Source organism: Empidonax traillii, unplaced genomic scaffold, assembly GCF_003031625.1.
Source record: "Empidonax traillii isolate 1590-97213 ecotype Southwest subspecies unplaced genomic scaffold, ASM303162v1 scaffold1246:size530596, whole genome shotgun sequence".
In the NCBI taxonomy this organism is placed as follows: Eukaryota; Metazoa; Chordata; class Aves; order Passeriformes; family Tyrannidae; genus Empidonax; species Empidonax traillii.
In genome coordinates this window covers 267,719-294,248 of record NW_020956439.1, presented here as the reverse complement: position 1 = coordinate 294,248, position 26,530 = coordinate 267,719, and the positions used below count along the sequence as shown (strand labels likewise).

General features: G+C 42.4%; 1 protein-coding gene across 8 annotated transcripts in view; it reads right to left on the bottom strand.

Moving 5' to 3' along the window:
- Positions 1-22,771, bottom strand: part of RIMKLB (ribosomal modification protein rimK like family member B) — a 39,690-nt gene extending 16,919 nt beyond the window's left edge. Inside the window, exons 1-3 of one of the 8 annotated variants that reach the window (XM_027906062.1) lie at positions 22,555-22,771; positions 20,843-21,351; positions 14,441-14,662 (exon numbers count right to left, since the gene is read on the bottom strand). In XM_027906062.1, coding sequence (XP_027761863.1) covers positions 14,441-14,615 — 175 coding nt within the window. In that variant the 5' untranslated portion in view covers positions 14,616-14,662; positions 20,843-21,351; positions 22,555-22,771. Of the gene's footprint in view, positions 1-2,092; positions 2,158-14,440; positions 14,663-20,842; positions 21,352-21,738; positions 21,761-22,346; positions 22,475-22,554 lie in introns of those variants that run through there. The other 7 variants (XM_027906068.1, XM_027906061.1, XM_027906064.1 and 4 more) reach the window with 7 other exon arrangements.
- Between the last annotated feature and the right edge of the window lie 3,759 nt (positions 22,772-26,530).

Below are 26,530 nucleotides of genomic sequence, written 5' to 3'. Positions count from 1 at the left end.
CGGTCTAAGGTCTTTCTAATAAAATTGCACTACATTTATGATTTGGAGGCACTTATTTTGGAAACAAATGTGTCCTTCTAAAAGGAAGGAATTTAACTGTGGTATTTTGGAAAAAAAATGAGTTAAAACTGACTCCAAAGCTTGCAGACATAATATCAATTTCTGTCAACTGCGAGATTCTCTGTTTCTTCAGGTTTTTTTTAATGTGTCAGACAAAAACTTCATTTACTCAGATATACAGTAAACTACAGTTTCAGGTGTCATCATGAGTACAGTATTTTTCTACACCAATACATGCATCTCCCCCAAAATTGTTCTAAACCCTAAGCTATAACCCCAAATTTCTTAGTTTTGACAGACATTAGCATAGCAAACATGACAGACATTCACAAAGCAAAGGCAGAGAAGGAAGAATTACATTTTTCCCACCCCTCTGTAAGCACACTCACTGAGCTCGTTTCCTCTTCCCAGCTTTAGAGAGTTAAATTACACTGCAGTAGCTGTACACACACTCCATGTCAAATTGTAATGAAAACACCACAGTATTATTTCTCACCTGATCCGGATGCAGAAGCTTCCACCTAATGCCAAAAACATGTTAATTAACTAACATACTTACTACACTCCCTAATTAATACACTCCATACAAGCTGTAACTTTCTTCCTAAAAGAAAATGGTCCTCAGAATTACACAGGTACACAGTCCTTCCAATCAGTCCAGTCAAACAAAAAAATCATGTATCAGTAGTACTGTATTCACGGACAGCAGACTAAAGCAAGCAGAAGGGACATCTGCCAATGTCAGCTTGTTTTGACCTTTGAAGGCAACACATTTAAGAGATTTTACCACTAATCTCTATATTGTAAGGGTAATTCTGAGTTTACTGATCCCTACGAGTTCCTAAGTATCTTTATAAACATTCGCTCTACACTACAAGGTCTAAAGCTTTCATGTCTTTTCTGAAATGATCACCTGCCCAATTTACAAAGAAACAAAAATCACAGTGGGGCTACTGTTCTCATCACAAGTCAGTGGCAGGGAATAGAAACAAAAGCTTTTTTACCAGCTTCAGGTATGACAAGTCTTCTTAGTTCATTTACCTCTTCCATTGATTCCTCGAAGAACCTCCTTTAAATATTTGCAGATTACATTTTTCTTCAAGTCCTTCCACTTCACAGCAACACAATCATGGAAATGTCATTACCAAATGCCCCTCTTGATCTCTTCTTAGTAACAACACTGAAATTTACATTCACTCCTAGACTCTGCTTTTAACAATTTAAAAAGATTAAAAATTCTGAAAGGAAAAGGTTTAACAGCATGCTACGAACCCCGGAAGGCCCAAGCAAGAAAGGGGAAGAAATGAGCAACTCTTTAGAAATTCCAGTGTTGGACGAAACACTCACACAAGGCTGTGGGTTTAAGACAATTTAAGTTTTTACTCTCCAGTTCCATGCAATCCTACAGTGGCATGTAGTACCACCCACTCACTATCACCTGCACTAGTGCTTCCAGACTCACTGGTGAGCAGATAAACTTCCTACACCAGCAGAAAACCCTTCTGTTTTTCTGTGGAATTCGATTTCTGCAGGTATTGCAAGCCAAACTAGCTCACTGTAGGATCTGATCAATCCAGGTGTCAACTGCAACACAGAAGCCTGGATCATAGGAACGACAGCAAGGATCTGAACAGTTTAAATTGTCAAGACAATGCTCTTTTCAGACTGTAGAACTTTCTCCTGTGAGGTGGGTTTTTCCTTCCTGCAATTATAACTCTATGGTCACTATGCTAGCTCAGCTTTCAACTTTGTAAAAATGAGCCTATCAGACTGATTTCGTTTTTCCAACTCCTGCTCTCCCGACCTACACATCTAACACATTCTCCAATGTCTTCCACTCAGACAGGTTAAGAAAAATTTGCAGCAAAACTGCTATAAAGGCCCAGCTGCCAGACTTGTTCGAGCATGACAAATAATTACAAGCATTAAGGCATGCAGTTTGCACCTACGGCATCCGTTCTGCCTGCAACCACAGACCTTATTCACCTCAAAGCATCCACAAAGGGCATGCACTTTCAGAATCCTGCCTCACCTTTAGTCCCAAGCATGTAAGGAGGAGTGCACAAAGAACCATTTCAGTCTTAGGCCAGAATGATCCTGGGAAGATTGACAGAAAAACAAAAGGAAGCAGGATATGAGCATGCACATCTCAAAAATTTCCAGTCATTACTAAGTTACTTCTCTCTATCTTTCTACCTGCACTTAATCATTACTTTAACCCATAATCTCCCCTCGTTTGCAGCTGGATAGTTCCTATGCCTGAGGAATGTGGTGAATGGATAAAGACTCTTTCAGAAGGACAGGCTGTGAAAATGAGAAGGGTTGTGCTCCACACATAGGAGCGGATCACAAGCATGTAGCTTTGCTTTGGAATGTACAGAGCTAGTCAAGAGACCAGCAACCGATACAGTGTGCTAACACAGTTGTGACCATATATTTGGATTTTTTCCACCTCCATAAGGGTGGTTTAACTTTGTGACAGATTGCCCTGAGAGGCTACGGAGGCTTCATCCTTGGAGATATTCAAAACCTGACTGGATATGCCCCGAGCAACCTGATCTAACATCAGAGCAGGCTCCGTCTTTCAAGTTGGCCACTTTGGGTAGAAGGTGGGTCCAGATGACTTTTAAAGGTCCCTTTGAAACCAAATTACCCTTTGATTCTCTGGGGCCTTCTCCTGCAGTATGCCTGGCCTCTTACGTTACTTACTGCTACGCCCAGCTGCAACGGTAGGATGCACGCTCCAAAAGGCAGGATTTCACAGCTAAAACTAGATTTGTGGGTTCACTGGGAAACATCCTTTCTTTCTTTTGCATAATGAAGATCATCTGACAAGTTCTTAGTCATTAAAAAAAATGCATTAAAAAACTGAAAATTAAATTCTTCATGCTGAAAGTGGAGAGTGCTTCTATAGGTTTGACAGAGGGGGGGCAGGGAACAGGACCCACAGCCTGATTCCATGGCCATAATGAAACTGGGAAAAAGATCAAAGAAGAAATTCAATATATGGTAAAGGTCAGTCCCGTCTGGAAATAAAAGTAACAAAGGAGGGAAAGAATTTGTGAAGCTTTTACTGATAAGCTATAAATAAACAACCAAAAACAGGTCTCGCTCATCATCATTTCATTTTCCTGGTGGAAGCAGGCATCCAACAAGATAGTCCTTCACAGAAAGATGCAGAAAGCTGTCAGGGACAGAAAGGGTCCTTTAGGTTCTGAGTTGAGTTTGAACCTATTGTTGTGGAACAAAATCAACTTCAAGCCTTTAAAAGTCAAAACTGTCTCACTGGGAATAATGAGAGACGGACTGCAATCCAGACAAAATAGAGTTAAACCTTTACTCTTAGTCTACAGGATATTCATGAATGTTGTCTGAGTCAGGGAAACAGGGACACATAGTAACATTAGCAGAAGCACTTGATATGGCCTCTTTTGTTATGAACAAAAACCTTCTTCATTGAGAAAAAAAGGGTATAATACAGGAATAAAAGCTGCCCGATGGCATTTGAGAGATAAGATTTGGAAAGCTATGCTTTCTAGAACAGTGAGCTAACAACAGTGTGGATGGTGCAGGAAATACTGAAACTTCTAAAAAATAATTTCACGATCATAACCAACTGCCTCTGCCATAGGAGGCTCAGCCAGGCTCACTAGCACTCCCTTCCTGCTTCTTATTAAGAAAAATCTCAACTCAAAGCATTGCATCCTGCCTGGCCGTAGAACTAAGAATGTAGTTCATGCTGTGAGTCTATTCTTCATCCAGAAACAGAAGGTCCAATACTTCATGTTGATATCTAAAAGTAATATATTACTTTTTTAGGTATATGAAGATGTCCTCAAACATGAAAAACACCCTGCAAGGCAGCTCATAAAATATGAAATATAAACACTGAAAGCAGTGAGGTCAGAAGAACCTAATGGTTCTTCCATTCCAAGAATGGAATAAGGCAATTTCCAAAGTAGCTGAGAAGTACAATAACAATGGGACACACCAATTTACATAGTCATGAAACAAGTATGAGGAAGAACAAGGTACAGGAGCAATCCCTCCAGGTATTTAGACAGGTGAAATAATTCCTCAGTCTCACTGACAGGATACATATTATCTTGAATGTAAATATATCCATGGACTACTAGTCAAAGACAGACTACTGAGTTACCCAAATAATTAGTTATCATTCCATCACTCCTGGTTTTCCCTACATCTACGTTTTTCAAAGCCTGGATAGTAAACGGTGTTGATGCATCTAGCACAATCCCTATGTGACTGTACATACTTTATTTACAAAGAATGTAGGCATTCAGTATTACATTAAAAAGCTACATTAAGAGAAAACTATTGCAGCCACAAAGTCAAGAGCATAAAGGTTAGAAAAAGCCATAACTAAGGAGTTGTCTGTAGCACTGACCTACTAGCCCACCCACATCCTGTCTTCAGTCAGACAGACAAACACTATTTCTCCCCACAGCAGATATCTAACATGCAGAAGAGGTACAGCACTCTCTTATCAAGCAGTTACTCAGCACTGTATTTTCTGTTCTTCAGTGTGAAGTCCATGGACTAATATACTGAAATCCTTGCTTGAAACACACCATTATTAATTTCTCCTGGAGTTTTATTTAACGTGCTTCTCACAGTAACATCTAAGTCTTTCACAATCTTAACTTATTTTGTCAATACCACAGGAAATCAGTGAGCAGTCTACTGATTTCCAGTACGGGGAAGGGAAATCCAGAGGTAAGAGTTAAAGAAGGAATTCTAGATGCCACATTTGGAACAGTGTGATTTTTCAGTTGTTCATGCTGCTCTGATTGATTTTATTTGTGGATGCAAGCATTCAGTTCTTCCACAAAGCTGATCCTAGTATCCGAAGTCTGGGCACTCAGAAAATGCAAAAACATGCAATTAAAGGCAATTTCCGAGCAGTTCAATTTAACTCACCATTCTAACACTTTTCTTCCAGCAATGTTCCGCTTTAATTGTCACAAATTCTTGTAAACACGAAGAAGACATCCTACAAATTGTCCTCTCCTTCACTATACTTCAAGTTATATTTCCAGAACAGAACACCCTGTCCTTTAGGGAGGCTGATGAAAAAGTAGCAAGTGATTAAGTAATTTAAAGTGTAGTATCTGAAGACAAAAGCACAACAAAGGAGTCAAAAATGCAAATCTGATTTTGCTAATTTCAAAGTTTTGAGCATTTGCTATTGCTACTCATAATAGTATTTTGTCCATACAATTGCAGACAATCAAATTCAAACTTCCCTTGCATCTAACACATGCATGACATTGGTGGAATAGGGCCATGAGGGTTACACCAGTTTCATCTCCCACACAGGCCTCTGACACTTGAGCTGACAGCTACATGTCTGCAGCGCTGGAGCTGCAGGCACTGTGTGGACCAGCACCTTAAGGAGGATGGGCTTCGCCATCAGCAAGTATTTGTGTAACCAACCAGCAGAGGAAAATCTGCAGGAGAGAAAATCTCTGGCACGCCTGATCCTACTCCAGGTACTGGAAGTCAGCAACTACTGAATGCAGCTTGCTTTGTCCCAAATTCTCACTCCCCACTCACAACCCCCTCATCATTCATCCACTAGGTATAACACCTATGCTTCCACTGCCTTTCTGTCCCACCTTCATTATATTCCCTATTTTTCCAGTAATTTCTAACTACAGATTTCTCTACTGTCATGTAGTTTTTTTGCCACCAATTTTGAATACCACTTTAACCACTCTATTGCCTGCCTTTGCCTTGAAACTTGTTTTCCATTTGAGGCTCCTTGATCAGTTTGCAAGTTTCAACACACAACCCTTGCTCCACTGGTTTTCAGCTCCAATTTCCTCCTTGAGGGAAGCAATTTCTTATCTAGCAAGAGTTTCACTGCAATCACTTCCTGTTACAGTTTTTTGCTCCAACATGTTTGTAGTACACTGCCTCCTCACCAGATTTTTCTCCACTGGCACCTCAGTCCCCAATCCCAAACCAATTTCAGTCATCTTGTCCCTGCTATATTTGAATGGAATGAGTGACTCCATTCAGGTTTCTGTCAGTGATGAGATATAACCAACCAGAAAGAAGATTTCCATTTTAAACTGTATGCTCAGACCAAACTGTATCTCCCATCCCACAGCAGACACGAGGCCACAAGACCAGAAGTCCTTTTTTGGCATAACGCAGGGCTATGTTTCAAACGCTTCAGCTGTGAAGCTTAAACAAGCCTCTAAGATGCTTAACAGATTAATTTTTGAATTGGTAATAATTTGGGACAAATTTATGTCTACTTTCATCAGCAAAAGCTACTTCAGCCGAATTGAGTTCCTGTTCCAAGCTAGTCCTTCCAAAAACATCCTTCTGGATTTAAGGAAAACAGAAAAACATATTCTTTCTTCCTTGAAGTGCCCTCCTTCCACTGAATGACTTAGCAAAAAATTTCCAAAACTCCCTCAGAAAGACATTTAAGACTTAAGGGGCAGATGTATATTAATAAGGAAGGACAAATTCTAAGCAATAAAGCTTTGACAGAAAGGTTTGGCGCACTGCAATGTTAAGATAGGTGAGATGAGACCCATCTGCAATGTCACAAAACACCTCATACAATGTTTTATCAGGTAAGTATGTCACTTAAGGACAGTATCACATGGAGAGAAGAGCTGCCAGTGTATAGAATCTGGAGTTTTAGGCATTCGTCTGGGTGTAAAAGACTTGCCTAAGATTTTCAGTCTTTGGTGAAGGTAGTAATGGAAGAGTATTTCTTCCCAGGCTCATGCCCTGACCTTAGACATGGTAAGCATAACAGAGGGACCTGTAATGAGAATCACAATTTGCATTGTGATCCAGCAGCTCTGTCTATGCACTTATTTCTATTCCTAAATTGCTTGTCAAACAATTAACAGCTGTATATTTTGAACAACTAAAGAGAACACTTCCACAGCTTTTTACAAACAACTTCCTCTTCTGTCCTTGTAAAAACTTAAATTAAAAGGAAATCATCCCACTCAAAGTTTCACAGCGTTGTACCAACACAAGACAACAAATATGATACCTAGAGGATACTTTCAAATCACGTTCTTAGAACTCAAGGGAAATATTTATTGATCTTCTGACTGCTGTGTTTCCCTACCAGATCTAATTATTCTTTAGATGGAAACTGCCAAGAAACAGATTTTGATAGCATAGATTTTGAGAATATTATTTCATGGATGTTACACTACAACTATTACTGTGAACAAAATCATCTACTCTAATAACTGTGTCAGTGCAGTCCAACCTCCTTCTCAGCTAAAAAATCAAAGAAAGAACACTGGCATATTTAGTCTTTTCACTTCACACCTTGACAAAATGGATCAAATCACTAGCGTGTCTCTTCCAATATCTGTTCTTCCCTGTTTTACTCACAGATGTGTTGGGATGAGTAACAAGCACAGCAAGACAGTCCTCAGTTCAATACCTGCCTTATATGGACAAAATCCTTGCTGTATGATAGGCAAGGTTTTCTACAAGTTAATGCCAGTAAACAATTAATCTGTGTAATTCAAGCAGAGTTTTTCTGACAACATTAGCAGAATACCTTTGCTCTCAGGTATTCTGTTCAATTTGTCAAAGCACATGTAACACATTCTGCTTCAATTTGCTTAAACTTTAGACAATTACAAAGGCATTTTATCACACATTTAATCATGAAATTGTCTAAGCCTTTATACAGATATAGAAATCATGTAAGCTCTTCCATTTAAAGAACAATCATTACAAGGGCACCACTACAGATTTTTGTGACATTGTCAATGATAGTTATTTACAATAAAAGGAAATAAAAAATAATTAATAGTTTCAGTAGTGGCTATCTTTTTGTTGTTGTTGTTCTCCTTTTCATTCCAGTCTTTCCATGCAGCAAAGGGCAGATACAAAAGGAAACAGTAATTCTTGAAACTGGTAATTCACCACATTTTACAGACAAGAATTTATAAAAATAGGTAAGTAAAGGGACTTGTCCATGAACACCGGTATTCCTAGAAGTCTGTATCAATTTAAACACCATCTGCTCAAAGGAAGACCCATCTCAATACTGGTCAAAGTTCAGCAGTACCCATCTCCCTCATATTCACAGTCACTGAGAATCAGTCAACTGCCCATCATTCACAAATGGACAACGACTAGACTTGGAGAAAAGGCGGAAAAAGCCAAAGCTACTGTATTGCTTAAAGAACAGGTAAGAGAGTACTCTGCTCACAAATCTAGTAAAGCAAGCATAGCCGTCAGTTTCATAAGATTAAGTTTTTCACATCAGTACTTGTGGTATATCCAAATCTCTCACACTCCAACACACAGTCTACCCTTCTGATTTAAGTGCTGCAGAACACTACTGTTTTTGCAGTCACGCTGTTCCCTGACTCAGAGGACCGATGCAGTATAAAAAAACATCTGCCACCAAGAAGAGGCTGATGTAAAATTACACCAGTATTCAGACCTGGTTCACAATACAACTTCTCAGACAAACGTGCCAGCCAAACTTGCCTAGGTGACACAGCACTGGAACAGTAATGTTGGAAAGGTGACATAGAAACCCCTGTCTTGTGAAACGTTAGGCTAATTTTCATTTCTTGACTAGGATGAACGGAAACACATCTTTCATTTTGCTTTTGTCCTTTTTATATTGTTTATCACCCAGATGGCCATTTCTGAGAATTCTTACTACAATTAAAAATCTGGCAATGCTTTCTGGCATTTTCAGGTATGATGACATGCACGTATGCTCGACATGATGTGCCCTACGAGTCTGATTTTCCTGGCTGGCTGTTCTAGAACACATGCAAATGAAAAACTTCAGACCTTAACACAGCCCTCTGAAATTAACATAAAATATTTCCATGCAGAAACATTCCTACCTCTCCACTTTGCAAAGGTGGCTTTGGACTGAGCCCATATCTACCACTGACGACATACGGAAGAAACAAAACACATTCGAGAAGATCAAATTCATTGTTAGCCTTGTTATTTAGCACCAGTTTGAGATAAGAGCAGATCATTTACCAAAGAACAGAAATCCCTGATAGGACGGAGGAAAACTGCAAGAACATCCAGGATGGTTAGAGAGTACAAATCCTTTCTTCCTATATGCATCATAAGAAAGCTGTCTTTGGTGTCACAGTTCTGAAAAAAAAAAATCAACTCTTAAAATATGTGGCAGCTGTTGAAATGCACAGTTATTAAAATATAATAATAGAGCCAATGTTTGAATTGATGTTTTTTCTACTAGACCTGTGTCTTGTCTCACACATCTAACATTGGGGTGGTCACACAGTGGATCACACCCACCTTTAAACACAGCTACCATTCCAGAATCCCATCTGTATCGTCCATAACTGCCTACTAGTACTGCTTATGGCTCCATCAGATTTAACACCAGTCAGACTGCCAAGTGATTGATTTCCACAGTGAAAGAACATCAGAAATGGTTTCAAGTGATTTGGAGCCCAGCACTTTCAACAGCACAAAATTCACTTCATGTCAAACCACCTTCCAGTCCTTTGCACACAATGCAGCTTCTTCTCCAGTTCTCACTTGAGTTACAAACCAATTTCCCAACTCTGCAGAGGAAGCAATGGCTGCTCTGGCTGTAGTTAGCAGCAGGAAACAGGCCAACTCTGCAGTGCTCAACAAGGCACCTTGCCAAGACCGCTTGCCTCTGCTCCATCACTCCCAAAGCCACTGCTGCACACTGCAGGAAAAGCTCTTACAGTAAGGTGCACTGGTGAACTAAAAAGTGCCAGACTGCTGAAACGGCCAGAAGGAAGAGGAGGTGATTATTCCCCTTGTTGTGTGACAGAAGAAAGCCTTTAGATGACTTAAAGATTACTCAAAAACATTATAAGTTTTGATATTTTGATATAGCAACTATTTTGTACCTGTAAAAGCCCTCTCTCACCATAGATCCAGCTGATCCGTAAGTGCTTTTCTCACCATTTCATGAAAACTCAGGAATTTGTTATCCAACCTTTTCATTTTTCCCTCAGCTTTCTATACTTTACAGAAACGAGATGAGCTCAGTTCATTACAACATGGTGCTAATAATGCCAAGGTTAGGAGTTTAATCCCTGTATGGGCTATTCACTTCAGAGTGGGACTCGATGATCCTTGTGGGTCCCTTCCAACACAGAATATTCTGTCACATATTCTGTGAAATCTTTCAACTATCCCGATTCCTCCGTGTTTATTTCCACTGCTATCTAATCCAGTGTGAGAAAAAAAATCAAAGATCACAACCATTTGTTACTAGTTTAAACTAAATAAGAACTGAAGGACAGATTATACAAAACAAAATCACATTTTGCAGATGAAAGACCTAAAAAAAATACTGACTTCTATGACAAATTTGAGGCCCACCCTGGAAACCCAGATGCCTAAACCAGCACACCAACCTTCACCAAATTAAAAGAATCTATCTTCTAAATACTTCCTCTGCAGAAAAAATGAAGGTACGAGATCTGTTTCCAGATGTCAATTGACTTCAGAAAGGCAGCTGACCATACACAAGGTATTACAGTTTTAGAATACATTACTACTATGCCCTTTCTATTCCTCATCTAGGTTGATCATTTGATTTTGCCTTTCAAAGGGAAAGACAAAAAAGTCTTAGGAGAAGTTCATACTTTGTTTTATACTTTAGTCACTTCAGCATCTTTAATAGTTTAAAGTTCATTAATGCAACTTTTCTTTAAAATTATTTTCCTTCACAGGACAGTATCAGAAAACATGGAGATTCCAAAAACCTACAATAAAGGTATTGGTAAGTTGCTGACCCAGTGAATTACAATTTCTGCTGTTCAGGTAACAAAGAATTTTAATTAAGGTATTATTGTGTATCATTTTAACGAGGGAAAGATACAAATTTCCGTAACACATTCTTCACCAAAAAACAGTTCTTGAACACCTACAGGTAAGGTGTTCAGTCTGTGGGGAAAGGTACTGCTCAGTCCTAGACACAGGTAAGAAAGAATATTCAGAATGAGGAGACAACCCATGAGCATGTTTTGTCTCTTGTCCACTAAGCCTCCCCTCTAGGGTGGGACTTTCCTACAGGCTTGCTCCACCTCCACCCCACTCCATCCCACTGTATACATTCCTGCTCACAAGCTTTAATTTGTCTAGCTTCAAATTCCTCAAGCCTGTTACATCACTGTGTCAGCAAACTTAGACAAATAGTTTAAAAGTCAAAGTTTTGATGGGGCTCACTGCATGTCTGAAAATGTCCTGCAGAGTTTTGCTACATTACTCGCTATGCATTTCAAATTAATATAGCAATTGCCAAACTAGATTAGACAACAAGCCACTAAGATTAGCTTGGATACAGCATGAAAGCAAGCCAAGAGAGACATGAAGTCCTTGTACAGGGCAAACAGGAACAGCAGCGCTGGAAGGGGACAAGAGAAACACAGCTGCTCCATTCCACAGTAGGTCGTAATAAACTGGTTTAGCTTCAAGAATTTAGCTCTTAAACTTAGGCTACAGCTACACTGAGCCAGTTTAAGTCAGACCAGCTGCAATATCACCCTCCACTTTTTTCCATATATGCATTCCTGTCCATTGGACTCCCGTGATCTCAGAGGTCTTTTCCAACCTAATTGATTCTGTGATACTTTGATTCCTGTGCAACAATGTTGTTGTGTACATCTGATTCAGTAACCAACTCAGCAGGTTCAATCCACTAAGGCAGCAGCAAAAATGCATCCTTTTTTACAGCTCTTACTTCATCACAGCTTTTGCCTTGGAAATCTACAGAGTACTACCGCCAGGGTGCTAAGGAAACAGGAATGCACGGCTTGGGTAAGCAGGTACTTATTTAAGTAAGGCATAAACAACAGTTATTTTCAAAAAATACTTGTTGAACTTAAATTATTTCCAAAACCATTTAAGCATAAATCAGTTAAAGAATTTCTTTCTAGACTTCAAAGGAAAAAAATTAATTCTATATCCCTTAATTTCCATTTACAATGATTTTTGGACTCATGATGTGTTGAGGAATCTAATGTGGATCTTGAGCTGCATGCTAGTTCATCACGTGGCCAGTCACACTGGGGCTATGTGGGGTGCTTGGGATACTGAGTCATCCTGAGTTTTAGCTGTGGAAGAAAAGGAATCAGCAGGGACTGCTGGGCCTATATTGCTTGTTTGCCTGGGAATCCAGCCATGCTTCCCCATCCAGCCCTGCAGTATGGCAGAGCACTGCCCCAAGGAGTTGCCGCTGCTGTGCCCACTGATTGAAACCCCCCCTTCTGCCACGGCAGATCTCATCACTTCTGACATACACAAATCTTGTAAACCTCAGCACTGCAAAAGCTTCCCATTTATGCCTTTCGCTCTAGGTTTCAGTGATACATCAGTGTGCTCTACTGTCAAGGTGTACACCACATGACTGGTGGAAGGGACAATTTTCGATTCTGGTACGTATCCCACTGTTCTGCTCAGTTTTCCTAAGTTTAGAAGTGTCTTTTCCACTCTAGCCCTGTGAGGTAAATAATTCCAAGCTTTTTAATGTCCTGTGCTGAATTTTTGGTCTCTGAAGCCTCAAGCCATGTTCCTGACAGTCAGCAAATCCACAAGATTATTGACTATATCACCTACAGAAAAACAAAATTTCTATCTGCAATCTTTCAGCATTTTTTTCTCACTCCTTTTCAAACAGTTAGTTATTTACATCATTTTGAATGAACACCTTGTATGAGAATAACTTCATGTTTTTTTGATTTTCTTTCCAGTAATTTCCTTAATTTCTCTTGTTCTTGTGCTACATATTACTCAGCATTAATTTTCCAACTTGCATACTTTATCTTTTTTCTTGCCACAGATGCAGCATTAGGAGACATCAGGCAGAAGAGAATAGAAAGGTCCACAATTTATGCTTGCCGTATTTAAATGCCCAAGAACAGACAGAAGACAGGAAAGAAGAAATCATCACCAAAAAATAAAAATAATACTGAAATGGTGAGGGACTAATTATGCATCTCAAAGACTGCAGCTCTGTCCAGGAAGGCTGCCTTTGCATAACACGCTGTCCAAAGGAAAGCACGCTCAGAGAAGTAAGATGTTCAGACTTTCTGACAAGAAGTTATCTTGATTTGAAGACATCCGACAGAATTTCAATCTGTGCTAAAAATCATAATCCTTGGATTAAAAGACAGAATAGGTAAATAAAGTTTTAGTAATACCAGAATAAAAGATACTGGTTTTCCCATGCATATGTTTTATGCTTGATGGATCCATGCCAAAACAGGGTAAAAATTCTGACCGAATCTTCCCCCGAGTCACTTCTATGATTCCACTCCTATGTAAGATTTCCCAATAAGAAACAAGGAATATAATCACATGGCAGTCTCTTCTTCAGAGCTGAGGGTACTTTTATATTTTGTTCCCACACAGGATTACTCTAATACAACTTTCAGAAATGTAATTCTTCCTTGGATTCCTAGTGGTAATTTTTTTGACTGATACATAGGGAAGAGAAATGGAAGAGGTAAAGGTAAAGAAAGACCAACATTGCAGTCTCCTTACTTTAGGAAATCCAAGTTAAAAAGTTGGAACAAAAATAAACTGTGTTACACAGCTTTGACATTGGTGATATTAATATTCTTCCTATCATATAAGCTTGCTATTTACAGCACCTTTTTACTCAACATTTCTGACACAATGTCTTGCTTTTCCCTTTTAATCACCACAGGGAAAAAAAAAACCTAATAGGAGAACAAAACATGAATCTTACCATTTAGTTTTAAACACTGTAAACTGTAGTAATAGTTCAAAGTAATCGGATGCACATACTTTGTTTTTCACCACCATTCTTTTTTAGCACATACATAACTCCACATGCGTACAGTAGCACACTTTAGTTATATCACATTATAACCTATACCACATTATAACAATTTGTACTGTTCATTGAAAATTCCTTTTAGACTATTTAAAATGTGTTTTCTATTCTGGAGTTAGAACACAAACAAAAGAAAAAATTCCCCCTGAAAACTCTTAAATGTGACCCAAAAACTTCAATTATCTAAGAAAAATTAAGCTCCGTGATTTCTTACTAATTCAGAAGTCCTATAGTCCTTATCCTGAACTCAATAAAATGAAACAACCCTCCTCTCTTTTCTGCAGAAGGAAGGCAAAAACGGTTCTACTGCAAATTAGCAAATTTAACAATTATATTCAATTAACATAATAAATGCTAAAAAACATGGTATGACATACATCTACATGATTTAGATGATGAATGACAGGTAGTCTGCCACACATGGAATTCATTATTAAAGAGTACAGATGTTCCCTTTTACAATCTTTTCCGAAGTACCCTTTCAGCACATTCCCAGCCTCAGCTCATTCTCACCAAGATTTCCATCCTCAATGGTCAGCACCACTTCATCCATCACCAAGGCCCGGAAATCCAGCTCCTCTTCACAGCATTTGGCCTTCAGTGCTCTCAGGATCTCCTGCTGAGGGTAATCTTCTCTGATGCGACGGTCTGTTAAGAACCACAGCCTGGGAGCAACTGAACTGCACATCTTGGACTTGTGTTGCAACCCTTCAAGGTTTCTTTTCAATGAAACTGCTAGACAGTAGAAAAGATGAGACTCTGTTAGAGCACATAATTCTCGATCCCTGCCTGCACCAAGTCCCTCTCCCTCTGCACAAGTCAGTCCTTTTCAACAGACTGCAACTTCCAACCTCCAAGAGGCAAAATAATGTCTACATCTAATCTGTCACTGAGGTACCAATAACACAAACAAATCCATTTACATTTGATGGAATGTTAAAAGGCTGGTAATCAGGTCTTGGTCCTCATCCTAGCTTTCTTCACAATAGGTATACAAATGATATAACTACTGGTACTGGTAGTAGCATCCCCCTTTCTTGACAGAACTAAGAAGCAAGCCAAGAACTTAAAATTTGAACGGCCATGTCTGAAGGTCAGAATTTCAACTTCACTACTGGGATAATTCCTTACAATTGAAGTAACTCAGCCCCTCTCCTCAGTACTGCTAGAACACCCAGTGACAGAGCTGATTTGTCCTTTTCCACCACATAGGGAAGAAAGTACACTGTGACAAATTCTTAATGTTAAAAAAGGAGCCCAGAAGAACAAAAGAAATTCATTAAAACAGAATTTTCCAGATAACTATTTAGGACTGATTTGCTCTTACAACTACTTCACATCTCCTGCGTAATATACTTAGAAATATATTTAGTAGTATCCAGAACACATAATAACATTAAAAAACGATGGAACAAGGAGCATCAACAAAATGTTAGGGATACAGAACATTAATAATATATGTAAAATAAAGCAAAAATCAAACTGAATCTCAGTACTAGCCCTTTCTTGCTCCAAATAATTTTTTAAAATCATCTTTATACATAAACAGCACTAATGAATTCAGCACCAAGAACAGAAAAAAACAGTTCAAATTGAAGAAATTCAGTGGTGTTAGAACTGATAACAGCAAGGTACTGCTCCTTTTGCTTTGAATACAGAGAACTTGAGCTATTCTTGACTGAATACATTTTTACTGAAGTATTTTAAAAGTTGTAAAACAATTACAGGTATGCTAATGGACTACTCATTTACATTCAAGAAAGACAAGCAGCAGCACGGTGTAGGGAAAAAGATTTCTGGAGAAAAACAGAGCTGCTTTCAGTGTCACTTTCCTATTAAAATAAAGAGGTAGAAATCATGATTTTCATCAATAGATCTTACGTAAGTTCCAAAGAGAACTGAACTAACTCAAAGAGAAGTGGGATAGAAACAGGAGTTTCTCCTGGTAGTCCTAATGACAGGACGTGCTGTCAGCAGGAAATGTAAATACAGAAAGACAGTAAGTATACAACTGCTATCATTTGATATTACAAAGAATTTTAGTTTCTGCAGCAGGTCTTGGGACAAAAGGATTGTTTAGCTAAAACCACAAGAATCGGATTTTCTTTTTTTTTTGGTAATTAAAAAGTAAGTTTTTCCTACTAGTACAGTTTTTTCTTAACATGAACATCAAATGTTAAGTGGACATTTTTACTCCTGGTACTGACAACCATAATGACAACAAACAAAGACGAAGATATTTTTCCATTGCTTTGGTAATGAGGAGCAACAATAAAGCCAAGGACTACAGGCCTTCATCCTAACAGACTGAATGCAAGCAGAAGCTTGGGAAAGGCAATCATAGATCCAGACCAGCCCTTGACAGCAGTCAAGATGTTCAAGGTAAAGGAGGAAAAGGAGTGCTTGCTCCCTGCAGGAAAACAGGTATGGCGGGTTGTAAGGAATATCTTTTGATATCTCAAAGAACCTCTTTGTTCTTCAAAGCAGCCGAAAGTGGAATGGGCAAGATGTGGCTTGGGCTCCCAATGGCTGACAACCATCAGATCCAGCCCCACTTTCGCCTCTCTCAACAATGGATTTCTCCATGAGGCAGTTTACATAAAACTTTCGGGAACAACATGCTCGGCTAGGAGCCGGGAGAGGCTGTGTTTCCCAGCCGTGTCACGGCCGCGCCGGGGCACAGCCCGGAGGCCGCTGGGCATCGGCCCTCGCCGCTGCCATTTGCGTGAGGGGCGGGCGAGGCGGCGCAGCGCCACCTGCCGCCCCGCCCCGGCAGCGCCGCGCTGCCCGCCCGCCCCGGCAGCGGGCTGAGGGACAGCCGGGCAACGGCGAGTACGCCAACCAACACACCAGCCACACCTTCTCTTCGTTGAAAAAAAAAACAAACGAATAGATCAAAAAACAATACATCTTTTCAGCCTGCTTGAGGTTTTAGTTTGAGGTTTTGAGGCTTTTTCCCCCTCTGCACTGGTTCTACCACTGGTGGAAAAAACAAGTATTTTTTCCCCATTTTAGCTTGTCAGTAACCCTTGATTTCTTTGACAACCTACTCCCATTTTTCTCAAGCCTCTTTTCTACATCGCCCCACCTCCACCCCCTCAAGTCTGCCATCATTTCTCCCTAGTGTCATTTCAGCACTCAAACCCTTAAAAATCAGCAAAGGGCCATGGTTCTTCTACTTTTGAAAGAAGCTACAGCTTCATTAAGAAGAGCCATCCAGGTATCTCAATGAGCACAATACACGTGCAGGCATACAAAATTGCCTTAGGTATGGGTATTCATCTCCCTCCTAACACTGTGTCTCATTCCATCAAAATCTTGGGAGTTTTATAACTGTATATACAAAAGCTAACATTTTAAGGAAAGGAGGTAACAACCTCAAATCTGGGAGCAAAGATTAAGAAATTCACTTTAGGTCAAGCTACAAGCCAGCAGCTGAGGCAGAAACTAGTAATCTTATCTCTTGGTTCCTTAACCCCCAACCCTACACCACCTTTTTTTCCACCTGGAAAAAAATCTTTCCATCTTTTTCACACTAACGTTCTGTTCCTAAAAACAGAATCTACTAATCAGTTTCAGCCTCTCCTTACAATCTCTATTTTGATTGTGTAAGAACTCTCACAGAACACAAAACCTGCAATTTACCCTATTAACCCAAACATCTTAACAATCCCTCCCACATTCTCAAGAAAACAGTTTGTAGGAGGAAAGCTGGCCTTGCAGTCAGATGCACGAGAGCATAAAGCTCTCAAGCTGGATATGATTGCCAGAATTTTTCCTTGAAAACCAACTCCACCCATTTCAGTCTAAAAGACACAGCCTCAGACAATGCTGGGTGTGCATGCAATACTTCCTAATCCATGAGAAAATCTATTGCAAAGTAAGTATGGTATATATAAGGGAAGAGCAGATGTTTTAATATGTTCAAGATGACCAGCTGAAGTGCAGTTTTCAATCAAAGCTACCTACTACAGTCAAAGTACAATCCTTCAAAAACTATTTAATAGATTTACGAAATTAAAAGCAAAAAATGACCATAAACCTAACTGCATAAAACAGACTGGGGAGAGGTAAAAAGGGTGGCATCAAAGTAAAAGCTCTCATAAAAATTAAACTCTGTGTCACGGCAGCCAAGCAGACACTGTCGCATCAGCTTCAGGAAGCTCTGTGGAACAGATTCTTAGCAGTTTATAGAGGGAATGGAACACTCACCTCAACTTTGAGCTGTAACACCCTTGTACTGCTTCAGCTAGGCTTTATTCCAGCAAGCACACGGCAGCTTCCTCCCCTCCACATCACATGCAAACCTATTTCCTCCCGCATTCCTTCAATCTGCAGTACACCTTTAGCAGCTGTTCTAACAAAAGCACTCACTGTGCTCCTTGTCTGCTTTACATCATATAGGAATATGTTTTCTTGAAATAACAGAGAATTCAGCCAATCAGATCAGCTGTCTAGAGAGATCTAGAAATCTTCTCTGAAGACCACTCTTTTTGCCTTGAAGGGGTCTTCTCTTTACAGAGAGATTAGAGAACTGTCTCCAGGAATGTGAGATTGGTCTCCATTGTTAATTTACTCCTTATCCCATCTTCAACACCCAAAAGCAGGAGAAAAATGGACTAATCTCTTTTTCATCGTGATGTATTACCTCTAAGAAGAAACCCACTGTTAGGGGATAATAATTAATTTATGTTTTACTGGTAAATGTGTAAAATAAGAGATAACTAGTATGCAAAAAAAAACCCTTTCCATGTTCTTTCTGCTCAGATTGCAACCACTCAATGCTTTTCTAAATTATAAAGTCTAACTTGTTTCTTCCCTATGGGAATGATGAATGGAATCCCAGATGTTTTGTAGCATTAAGAATCAATATTATCTAGCTATTTCAACTGCTCGACCTGTGATCTGATGCTGTAGCACACTCCCACTGACTATACTGTGATCTGGGAAACAAGTTAGCGGAACAATTACTATCACCAGCCCCTCCCAGAATCTCCCTTTTTTTAGAGCTTGGCTCAGACTCTCAGGCTCAGTTACAGCACTGTGCAGCTAACACAAACTCCACAGATTCCATCAGTTAATAGAGGTAAAACCTAACCTTAGTTTTAGCATACCTCTAGGCATGTTGGATCCCTACAGCTGAGAGAATGATAATAAAAATCTCATGGAAGCGAGAGGGAATGAGCAAGGAGACTGACAGTCATGACTGCCATGCGAAACAGAGAACTAGGAAAAACACAGTTCTAAGCACTCACCTCACTATGATTAACACTAATAACATCATTGGTGCTTATCCCTTAATACTCATTTCCAAAACAGTGTTATTCAACTTGGAAGGCTTATTTTGACTTCCTTTTCATCATAAATTAGATAAGGCTTGAAACTGAGTACACATTTCCAATAAACCAATCGTCTCCACCATGGCAGAAGTTTCTAGAATGCTAGAAGGCCACATTTCAAGACACTGAAGACCTAAGAACATTTGGCAGATGCTTGCAAGTTATCTCCTTTAGGAGGTAGCTCAAGGCAGATCTGAATTATAAAGTCAATCTTAGATAGCAGACCACTTAAACAGCTAACAAACAGTCATCCAGCACATGACCCAGCACATAATCCGCCATACACTGTCATGGAAGTCTCTGTCTCATCTTAATGAGAGGAGAGCAGTATTTGAAACATCCCAGAAATAGGACTTTCTATGCCATAAGGAGAGTAGGTCTGCAAACAGCTCACAGCTGTTTCAAGTATAAAGCAAAAGTAATTTTCTTCCACACAAAGGTGATGTGAATGATGATCATCTAAAGAAAATGTATGGATGATGAATATATCCCATGGTGATAGAGATAAGAACTGACATCCTTCAAAAAATAAATCCACGGTAAATCAACTCATTCCTGACAGTGCTCCTTCGTAGTGATGCTTAAGGCCAACATCAAGAAAAATTCCTCTTTTATGTACCAAAAACTAGTTTTCCTAAGACTGTCACATAACTGTTTGAGACTCTTTGGAAAGAACATATTTTTAAAACCTGAAGAATCTGAAAAATTAGAACATTTATTTAAATGCATTTTATATAATATATTGAGCATCTGCAGCGCAATCTGTCCAGTGCTGCTGCATTATCATCCACTCGTTACACATGCAATGTAGAATTTAAAGTCTCTGCAGGCAGGTGAACCCAAGCACACCTCTTTGAAAGCATATCACAGTATTCACTTCCTTTTCCCTTGGAGATTTGTAGACTGTAAAAGCCAAAGGATATGGGAATATATTAATTGTTCCCATTTATTCCCAGTACAATCCCCCCCGCTGCAGACGGGCAACTGCACTCTCAGTGATGGCTTTCATCTGCTTGTCTCCACCTTTGCACTGAGTGATGTTCAAGATGCTAGCAGCAATCCTCCCAGGCACAGCTGCCTCTAAAAGCCAGACATCCACACCCCCCCCCGCCCCATCTTTCCTCTTCTATGTTCATGCTTGCAAGTAGATGGTTAAGATTCCTCATTCACACACCCCACTTCCCGATCACCACTGAATAATCCATTCTCTTTCCTCTCTGCAACACGAGCCCGATACTGGTCAGCATCAGCCATCCTTCTACTTATTGGTATTTTTTCCTACAACAGCTTTTTCACCCCCCTCCACCATGCCTGTGTGCGCACGCACGCCCATGTGCAAATAAAGCACACATTTCCCCCACATCAGGTGCTTTTCTGATGAGAAGCTCTTCCACCTGTGCCAGGTTTCCCTGCAGTGTGGTACAACACCCCCCTCTCCTCCCTGATCCGTGTGTACACAGCCAGTTTTCCCTCCTCCCTTCCCCCACCCCACAGTCTCTGTGCATGCCTCTCCCAGCGCCTGGAGTGGGGGAAGGGAAACATGCACTGCGTGAATGAATGGACTGAAGAGACTTACCAGAAATTTGGTGAGGAAGGAGTGGAAGACGAAAAAGACACTAAAGATGGGTGTTTCCTTCAGCGTGCTGAGTGCTGCTTCAGTTCTGGCTCCCTTAAGGAGGTCACGTGTCTTGATAGGTACCCCTTTTCCTGGATCCTCTACTAACCAAAAAGGGTGGCAAGGAAGTCTTCTGGATGCCTCTCTGCACTACACTCCAAAGGAGGGAAGGGTACTACTGAAGCTCCCAAAGCAAGCAAGGGATGATGATGATAATGAGAACGTTCTCCTGGTCCTATAACAGGCAATGTCTAGTGGATGCCTCGGGGACCAGGGTAGATTTCTGAGGGGGGAAGGGGAGTAAACGACTGTTAAAATAATTCCCAAATTGTCCTCCCCTATAGCAGGGATAGGAAGGAGTAAAAAGAGTGCTGGTGAAGAGCTGTAGCTTTCTACGTAAAATAGACTCAATCTTTGTGTCTCTACTTCCTCAGAACTAAAAGCCTAAATGACTCTGAAGACACCAACACCTAAGGAAGAAAAAAAAAAGAAGAAATGTCCCTATTAGACATAAATAAACATATAAAGGTATGAAATACAGATAAACTAAATCCCAAAGAAATAAAAGGTGCCATTCAAGACAATAAGCAAAGTCAAATGAAAACTGTGAGATGAACACAACTAGGGGAAATGTGCAACTTTAAGGAATTTACACCATTATACTACCACAGATACCAATTCTAAGGAGAAAAAGACCCCAGAAGGCTAAGCACCTTGTTCTATTACTGAAGAATGTGCATTCAATGGAAAGATAAACCTGTACCTACACGTGAACATATGAAGAAAATAAGTTTTAAAACCTATAGAAACTATTCCATTTATTTGTGGGAGTCTTTAAACCCCTCCCCCAGAATAACCTTTAGGATTCAGACGAGGAGACTCGGGAAAAGTACATTTCAGGTCAGGAGCACGTATTCCTATGCATTAGGAGTATGTACTCCTATGCATGGGACTCCATTCTGCCACACAAAATAAACAGTGGTTTATAAACGGTAACAAAAAAAACAAACAAACAAAAAACAACAAACATATCTACAGAATGCTTGCTTAAATGATGGAATCAATTCAAGATTAAGAGTGGCACACTTGGAGAAACGGAGCCCCTGATAGGTGCCAGGCAGTAAAGTCACCGATGTGTTCTTTAAACATCAGAAAACAAAAGGGGAGAAGAAACCTAGTTGGGAAGATCTCGCTGCCAGACCCAACTAGCCACACACACCCCTGCCTCCATCACGTGAAGATCAACCCCCGCAGCCACCGCGGATCCCCACGGACCCGTGCGGGGTCGCGGCCGCCGTGCGAGCCCGGGGGGGCGGCGGTCCCCACCCCGCGCTGGCAGCGCGACCCGCCCGCGGAACGGCGGGTCCCGGAGCGCGGCGCGGACCCCCCGCTCACACCCCCCCCCCCGGCCCTCTCCCCGCGCACAACGAGCGGCCGCCGCCGCCGCTCCCCCTCCGCCACCCACCTGGGCGCCCCGGCGGGGAGGCGCGGGCAGCTCGCCCCGCTCCGCGCGCGGGGGATGCAGCACAATCACCATGGGCGCAGCGCGGCGGCGGCGGGGCGGGACGGCTGTGAGGGGACGGTCCCAACCACCCCCCCGCCCGCCCGCCCCCTCCCCGGGCACGGCGGACCCCACCCCCGCGGGCTCGCGCCCGCTCAGCCCGACATCTCACCCGCCCCGGGCACCGCCGAGCCTGAGGGGACCCGCGGGGCGCCCACCCCCACCCCCTCTGGCACCGGGCCTGGGAAGAGAGGGCGCGGGGCGAAGAAGGCTCCGGGGAGACGCGCCCCTTCCTCCCCGCCGGCGGCGCGGTCCTAGAGGGAAGCGGGCGACGCGACGCGACGCCCGCCCCCCCCCCCCCCCCCCCCCCCCCCCCCCCCCCCCCCCCCCCCCCCCCCCCCCCCCCCCCCCCCCCCCCCCCCCCCCCCCCCCCCCCCCCCGCCTTCCCCCTTTCTCGGTGTCCCTCCTCCCCGCGGCTGAGGCGAGGAGGCCGAGGCTGTTCCCTGCACCGAGCCCCCCGCCCGCCGCCGCCGCCCGCGCCCGCTCCCGCCGCCTCACAGCGGAGCGGCGGCGGTGCCGTAACGGCCGGGCCGCGCTCGGCACGCGCGGGGCCGGGCCCCACCGAACCGCTGCCCGTGAGCGGCGGCACCGCCCGCGCGGCGAGGCCGCCCCTGCCCAACGGCCGAGGCCTCCCACGGCACCTCGGAACGGGTCGGGCTGGAAGGGACCACAGCGGGTCATCTGCTCCAACCGCCGTGACCAAGCAGGGGGTCATCCTAGAGAACACGGCACAGGATTGTGTCAGGAGGTTCTGGAATATCTCCAGTGAGGAGGACTCCACAACCTCTCTAGGCAACCTGTTCTAGTGCTTGGTCACCCGCACAGTAAAATTCTGCCTCGTATTCAGGTGGAACTTCCTGTGCGTCAGTTTCTGCCTATTTCCTTGTCCTATAGCTCTGCACCACCAAGAAGAGTCTGGATCCATCCTCTTGGCACCTCCCTTCAGACACATACATTGATGGGGTTCCCTCTCAGTCATCTCAAGGATGAACAGGCCCAACTCTCTCAGCCTTTCCTAGTAAGAGAGACCCTTCAGTCCCCCAGTCATCCCTGTTGCCATTTGCTGGACCTGCTCCAGGAGTTCCATGTCTGACCTGCTCCAGAAGTTCCATGTCTCTCCTTACTGAGGAGCCCAGACTGGACACAGCCCTATAGATGTGGCCTCACCAAGGCTGAGTAGAGGGACAGGATCACCTCCCTGGACATGCTGACAATGCTTTTCCCAATGTTCTTCCTGCCTGTTCCCGCCCTCCTCCCCTGCTCTAGCTGGGGATTCAGTCCAGCCCCCACTGCCGTGGCAGACACCAGCCCAGGCCCCTACTGTGCCGACTTAGCTTCTCCTGCAGTCCCCACCTTCCACCCCTGACTGCCCCCTCGGGGCTGCAGACACCATCCCACTGCCACGGGTGACCAGTCCCAGCACAGCAAAAGCAGCCACTCTGTCAGCAAAATGTGCACTGTCTGTCACGCTCGTCACTGCTGCTGTTGGCATGTGGCATGCAAGCCCAGAACCCTCATCCTTCATGTTCAGTTAAAGGTGTGACACAATCACGTAATCAGACCTCTGAGATCATCAAGTCCAACCCATGTCCGAACACCACCATGTCAACTACACCATGGCACTGTGTACCACGTCCAGTCTTTCCTTACACATCTCCAGGGATGGTGACTCCACCATCTCACTGGGCAGCCCGTTGCATCACTCTTTCTGTGAAGAAATTCTCTTAATGTCCAGCGTAAACTTCCCCTGTCACAGCTTGAGACTATGTCCCCTTGTCCTATGTCACGTGTGACATGTTCTACGCACCACCCACCCTATGCCATCAATGTGCCTGACGTACCCAGTGTGCAGCCAGGGCTGCATCATCCCTCGCTGCTGTCATTTCTCTTAAATAATAACTGTTGGCAGCAGACAGATATGACACATCCCCTGTATCAACCAACACACCTTGTTTATCAGTTTCTATGGCACACCTACTCAGTTTCTTTCGTACCACACCCTTTTCATTCACTGTATCGTACCAGCTGTATATTCCACATTGTCCTATGTAAGTTTCTCCTTCACCAACCTTCAGAGCATCTAGACACAGCAAACACACCCTTTGCGCCCCAGGGGAACAACGTGTGTGTTTCTCGCTAACCTGTGCTGCACTCCCAGCTTTGCAAAGATGGGACGTACTCACTTTGTCATTCTGATACCCCCAAACACCCATCATACCATGAAGGTTACCATTCAACCTGCTTTCTTCTGCCTCTTCAGCACGTGGCAGTTCTGTCCTACTCGTCTTAATTCTCCCACCTGAACAACAGACAGTTTACATACCCTTCGCCTCCCCAGCACAGTTCATCTACATGTGACCATTCCACACAGGCTTTCTAACCTGCAGTTGCAGGGTAAAGCTGAGCCATCCAAACCTTTCTTGCAGTATCCACAATGTTTGACTGACATGATAGGACTGAATTCCACAGGAGTAACCTACGTATTGGAAGAGAGGATGCCCTAAAATTATCTGCAGTGTTTATGCATTCATACTGCACAATGCTGTACTGTGGTGTCAAATGCTCCATCTTTGGTATATCTTCTGCAAAATTATACCTGGCGGTTAAAATACTCATAACACAAACATTATAGAGCATTTCTAAGACTGACTTTGCTGAAGGGTATATACGTTTGTTCATTTGGTTCTGCAAACATCTGGGTCCTACTCCCCAGACCTCAAGTGCGATTCGGGTGCTCTTCTGAAAACTATTTGCTTCGTGTGTGTGAGGCAAAGCAACCTCACAGATGATGTCAGAGGACAAAATCCCCAGCTACCCAGACATCATCCAATGCTCGCCTGTGTGTTTGGGTTGCTCTCCAAGACACCTGCCTGCCTTTGTACGACAGTATAGGGAAAAATACATAGAATCATAGAATCAGACAGGTTGGAAAGGACCTCTGAGATCATCGAGTCCAACCCTTGATCCACTACCACAGCAGTTACTAGACTGTGGCACTAAGTGCCACATCCAGTCTCTTCTTAAGTATCTCCAGGGATGGAGAATCCACCAGCTCCCTGGGCAGCCCATTCCAATGCCTGTTTACCCTCTCTGTAAAGAATTTCTTCCTAATATCCAACCTAAATCTCCCCTGACAAGAGCTTAAGACCATGTCCTCTTGTCTTACTGATAGCTGCCTTGGAAGAGAGACCAACCACCACCTGGCTACAACCTCCTACTTGCCTAAATGCCAACTCAAAGTATAACTTGAGAGCAGGAGGCAATCATAGGCAAGTACCAGCAGGGTAAACTAGTAAGTAAATAAATAAATAACACCAAAATGCTAAACAGTATTTCTGTTATCTTGACAATAACAAAACATTATCTTCTTAGACAGAATTACTCTAAGCTGAAGCCTTCTGGAATAGAGTTCCCATGTGCACCAAGATCACACTTACAAAAGTTGTAATTTCAGGCTGTGAGGTGTGCAGAGTTTGTTTACGTAGGGAATTTGCTAACAAGGAGCTACTGTGGTATCTGCTCTGCTGAAGATTGTGCAACCACTGCCCATTGCCTCGCATGTACACATATTTCAGAGTAAGATTTCTTCTGGACTCACGTATGCTGTTTTTAAGACAGCATAAAGCAAAGAGGAAAGAAACATGTCTGCATTAGTATTTATATAACTAGAATTACAGTAACATAATAATAGCAGAATTTTTTTCTTTTATATTTCAGTAAGTAGCCAAGCTGTAAGGCAGGTGCCTCTCCTGCTCAAACATCATTAGCAGTTTGTGGAAAAAGGAGAATTGCACAGCTGGGAAATTGAGGAATGTAGATTTTTGGTGATACAAATGCACTTTTGGTTATAAGACATCTGAGAGGAAGTCATTCTACAAGTACAGGAAAAACACTCGTCACGGTAACAGTAAGATATTTGATCTCAAACCACTTGAGATGTTTCAGCTGGGTCTTATGATTATCAGTAACAATTTATTCCACCAACTACCACGTACCTTCATAGCTCTCTCACATGCAAAATGTAGCCTTGTATCCTTTTTATTACTGTTCGTTGAACTACTGGAGTTGTAGTACTTTGTCACAGGTTG